Here is a 4,795-nt window from a genome sequence, read left to right as displayed (position 1 = left end):
CGTTATGATCCGGCAGGCGTTGTTGAGCTCGGGGTCTAGCTTGGAGGCATGGCATGATCGGGCCCATACAGCTGAGCAGTACTCCGCAGTTGAGTAGCTGAGGGCCAATGCTGTGGTCCTTAGAGTTTTAGGGTCAGTTCCCCAGTTCATGTTTGCCAGCTTTCCAAGGAGGGCATTACGCGTGGACACTTTTGCCTTGGTCTTTCTCACGTGTTCTCTGAAGGACAGAGTTCGATCAAGCGTCACTCCGAGGTACACTGGGTGGTAGTTGTACTCTAATGTCTGGCCATTCCACTTGATGTTAAGTTTTTTGTGGGCTTGGTGGTTATTGAGGTGAAATGCACACACTTGTGTTTTCCCTGGGTTGGCGTTCAGCGAGTTTTTAGTGTAGTACTTTGTAAGGGTGTCTAGGGCATTTGTCAGTCTGCTCTCGATTGGTTGGAAGGACACATCCTGTGTTGCGAGGCATAGGTCATCAGCATATATGAATCGGCGGATATTTGGGAACTCAGGCTGATCATTTGTATATATGTTGAAAAGTGTTGGAGCCAGCACTGATCCTTGGGGAAGACCATTCTTCTGGGTGCGCCACCTGCTCTTCCGGCCATCCATTTCAACAAAGAAGCGCCTGTTTTCGAGAAGTGACTGGATAATATTTACAATTTTCTTATTCTTTATCATTTTAGCCACTTTGAGGAGTAGGATCTTGTGATTCACTGTGTCATAGGCTGCAGTGAGGTCGACGAAGACTGTGCCAGTAACCTGTTTTGTCTCAAACCCATCTTCTATGAATTGTGTAAGGTTAAGAAGTTGACCACATGTTGACCGTCCTGGTCGGAATCCAGCCTGGTCTGGAGACAGTTGTTAGTCTAGACTGGGTGACATGCGGGACATAACCATTCGCTCAAATAGCTTGTATGCGATGCACAGGAGGGAGATCGGGCGATAGCTTTTCTTGGATTTTGGATCTTTCCCGGGTTTCAGTAGGGCGACTACTCTTGCTTTCCTCCATGCACTTGGCAGCCTGTTTGTCCTTGCGCATACATTGAAGAGGTCCAATAGCCAGGATAGGGTTCTCGGGCCAAAGTGTTGAATCATCTCAGTTGTGATTCCATCCAGTCCAGATGCTTTTCCTGCCTTCAGATGGGACAAGGCCTCTAGTAGCTCCTCCAGGGTAAAAGAGTCAAGATGATCTTCACTATCCTTGAGGGCTTTGTCCATTTCACGTTTCAGGGCTTTTAGTTGGCCTCGTGCTTTCTTGGCTGGTTTCCCATTAAGTAGAAGCTGATGTGCTACTTGGTCAGGTGTTACTGCAGCCACTCTTGTCTGGGTATTTTTGTCATTATTCAGTTTTGAAATTGTAGTCCAGGCCTTTTTGCTGTTTAGGGTCATATTGGTGGAGGTTATTAATTCCTTCCATCTTTCTGATCTTTCATCGGCTATCATTGATGTGAGTTCTTCACCCAGTTCTAGGGTTTCTTCGCTGAAAGGATCCACCTTGTATGATTCAATGTATCTTTCATATAGTTTCTTGCTTTCATCTTGGAGACATGGAATATAACTTTTTCGGCATCCTCTGGGGATGTTTTTCTTTGCAACTTTCCATATGAGTGTTCTAAAGTCGTCGTATCTCTGTGGGTCACTTTTTATATTGGTGATCTCATTGTCTAAATCTACGCGACCAGAGAGAATAATAATAATAATAATAATAGATAGATAGATAGATAGATAGATAGATAGATAGATAGATAGATAGATAGATAGATAGATAGATAGATAGATAGATAGATAGATAGATAGATAGATAGATAGATAGATAGATAGATAGATAGATAGATAGATAGATAGATAGATAGATAGATAGATAGATAGATAGATAGATAGATAGATAGATAGATAGATAGATAGATAGATAGATAGATAGATAGATAGATAGATAGATAGATAGATAGATAGATAGATAGATAGATAGATAGATAGATAGATAGATAGATAGATAGATAGATAGATAGATAGATAGATAGATAGATAGATAGATAGATAGATAGATAGATAGATAGATAGATAGATAGATAGATAGATAGATAGATAGATAGATAGATAGATAGATAGATAGATAGATAGATAGATAGATAGATAGATAGATATAGATAGATAGATAGATAGATAGATAGATAGATAGATAGATAGATAGATAGATAGAATAGATAGATAGATAGATAGATAGATAGATAGATAGATAGATAGATAGATAGATAGATAGATAGATAGATAGATAGTAGATAGATAGATAGATAGATAGATAGATAGATAGATAGATAGATAGATAGATAGATATAGATAGATAGAGATAGATAGATAGATAGATAGATAGAGATAGATAGATAGATAGATAGATAGATAGATAGATAGATAGATAGATAGATAGATAGATAGATAGATAGATAGATAGATAAGATAGATAGATAGATAGATAGATAAGTAGATAGATATGATGGTACGTGATTGGAGGATAAGTCTTGATAAGTCTTTGTCCAGTTTTCCGATATTATGTCGTATGGATCAATGTCTTTCACGCATTCAAGCTTTTTTTCGATACAGTGTCCATTGTGGTAAAAGGATTGGTCGCCATTTTGAAGAAAGCTATGCTTCAATCAAGGGACTAAACCGTGTAAAATGTCACAAAATTAGCTCCCTTAGTCTAACCGCATACTCTCAATAAGGGGATAGAAGACAAAGAAGATAAATTTATTTGTTTTTTTCGTTTGTTTTTATTTTTTCTTCTCTCCCCCCCCCCCCCCCCTCCCCCTTCCTCTTTTCCCCCCAAAACTAATAATTCAAGGGAGAGAAGCCTACTCAATCCCCAGTACCAACCCTTAATCGAGACAACTTCCGGTATGAGCGCCATGTTTGTGATGTGTGTGAAGGACGAGTCTTTCTTCATCAACATGAGTGGCAAGGTATGGACAAGAGTTTTATCATGATTCAGTTATGCCATTGTTTGTTTTTGTTTTTAAGGGTTTTATTGCGCTTGCAACACATTAAGGTCATATCAGCGCCCGTAAAAATGAAGAAAATGGGGTTGTAAAAAGTTCTGAATTACAATTAAAGCATTCAAGAATAAGGCAGACAAAGGAGAATTGGTTCAAATAGGGAACAGATGTACACTATCAGTGTACTTAGTTTAAGATCACCTAAAAGTCTCATCCAGATATAAGCACAGGTCCACTAAGATTTTTTGTTTGTTGCTTTAGGTCTCTTCCAACACAATTGAGGTTATATGAGAGACCGCTGAAACAAAAAAACAAGCAATCTAACAAAAATAGTACAAATGTAAATCAAAATCATAACCATAAGATATCATAAGCTAAATTATAAATAACCAAGAACAAACAGGCAGAAGATTTACAGAAAAAAAAAAAATCCCCTGTCAAAAATACAATCACAAACCAAAGAAGCAGGATAGGCTAGTAAAGAGAAGAAGAAACGACATCACTATCGGATCGTACACCCATGCGAACATCATAGGTATATGATTCAAGGGTGATGCTCCCATCCAACCACCCGCGGGTCCACTAAGAGAAACGCACTCAAATGTTTACAAATATACAGTACACAAACAAAACATAATACAGTGCACAACGCAGAGATGATTTACAAGAAAAAATATAATCTCCCAAAACTGTTATGTGATTAAAGTGAGTTCTATAATTAAAATAAGTCTTTCGTTTTATTCACTTCACAGGTGAATTACATCCTGCTTACATTTTAATCCTGCTAGATAATATTATAATAGCTGCCGATACCTACCAATAAGGTCCCCTAGAAGTCAATTCTCTTGTTTTATTGTGTCATTTTTGTTGGAATGTGTGTGTGTGTGTGTGTGTGCGGGAGAGAGAGAGAGAGAGAGAGAGAGAGAGAGAGAGAGAGAGAGAGAGAGAGAGAGAGAGAGAGAGAAGGTGCGTTTGATTGTTGTATATAATTCTTGATTAAATTTTACACAAACGGGATGTATATAAAAATCAGTGTCTGACTTTATCTTCAAAATGTTTGGCCGATTCTGGCTTCCTTTTATACATCTATATTTTTTATAGCTCGGATAGTTTCTAGACAATATTTTCAATTCAATAAAAGGTTTTTTTTTGGTTGTTTTTTCCCTCTTTTTCTTCTGATTCTCATTGTTTGAATGAAGGCCACATACGAAGCAAGAAGCACAGACACAACGTGAAGCTACTCAAGAAGAGGACCGAGTTGTCTTCAATTCTTGCCTGTCGGGAAAAACAACTGGAGAACTTACAAGATCAAGGTGACGACAAAGAGTCTGAGAGTGATGATGATGATGATGATGATGATGATGATGACATTAACGATGATGGCCAAGCAATGACCAACATATTTGGTGATGATGGTGATGGGAATGTGAATTTAATAACTTCCCATAGAAATGAGTCAAAGTTGGATTAAAATCCTGTATGAAATGTGTTATTTACCTCCCTTGAGTTCTTTTTTTTCCCCTTCTTATACGTCTTTTGTAGGGCCGATGATGTGCTAGTGCTAGCAGAATGTATGAGGGTTTTACAGCGCTTACAACACATTTAGGTCATAATCAGCGCCGGTTAAAAGGAAGAAAATGGAATAGTCAATGAATTCTAGAATTACAATTAAAGCACCTAAGAAAAGTAAGACAAAGGGGAATTGCGGCTATGTGGTATGACACGCGCTTTCGGATCGGAAGATCCTGGGTTCGAGCCCGTCCTACATGTTAAATGTTGCTGTTGCCAGGGTAAAGCGTTTT

The 4,795-nt window shown here is 38.3% G+C and overlaps 1 protein-coding gene across 1 annotated transcript in view; it reads left to right on the top strand.

Annotated features, from left to right (window-relative positions):
- LOC144966260 (tRNA dimethylallyltransferase-like) overlaps positions 1-4,485 on the top strand; it is a 299,101-nt gene extending 294,616 nt beyond the window's left edge. The window contains exons 10-11 of the mRNA XM_078902466.1: positions 2,843-2,960; positions 4,193-4,485. Coding sequence (XP_078758592.1) covers positions 2,843-2,960; positions 4,193-4,464 — 390 coding nt within the window. The 3' untranslated portion in view covers positions 4,465-4,485. The remainder of the gene's footprint in view (positions 1-2,842; positions 2,961-4,192) is intronic.
- The last annotated feature ends 310 nt before the right edge of the window (positions 4,486-4,795 follow it).

This window comes from Berghia stephanieae, chromosome 1 (genome assembly GCF_034508935.2).
Source record: "Berghia stephanieae isolate SIO BIC M18660-M18661 chromosome 1, UCSD_Bste_1.3, whole genome shotgun sequence".
Lineage (NCBI taxonomy): Eukaryota > Metazoa > Mollusca > Gastropoda > Nudibranchia > Aeolidiidae > Berghia > Berghia stephanieae.
The sequence above is the reverse complement of the archived record's forward strand: the minus strand, read 5'-3'. Positions and strand labels throughout refer to the sequence as shown.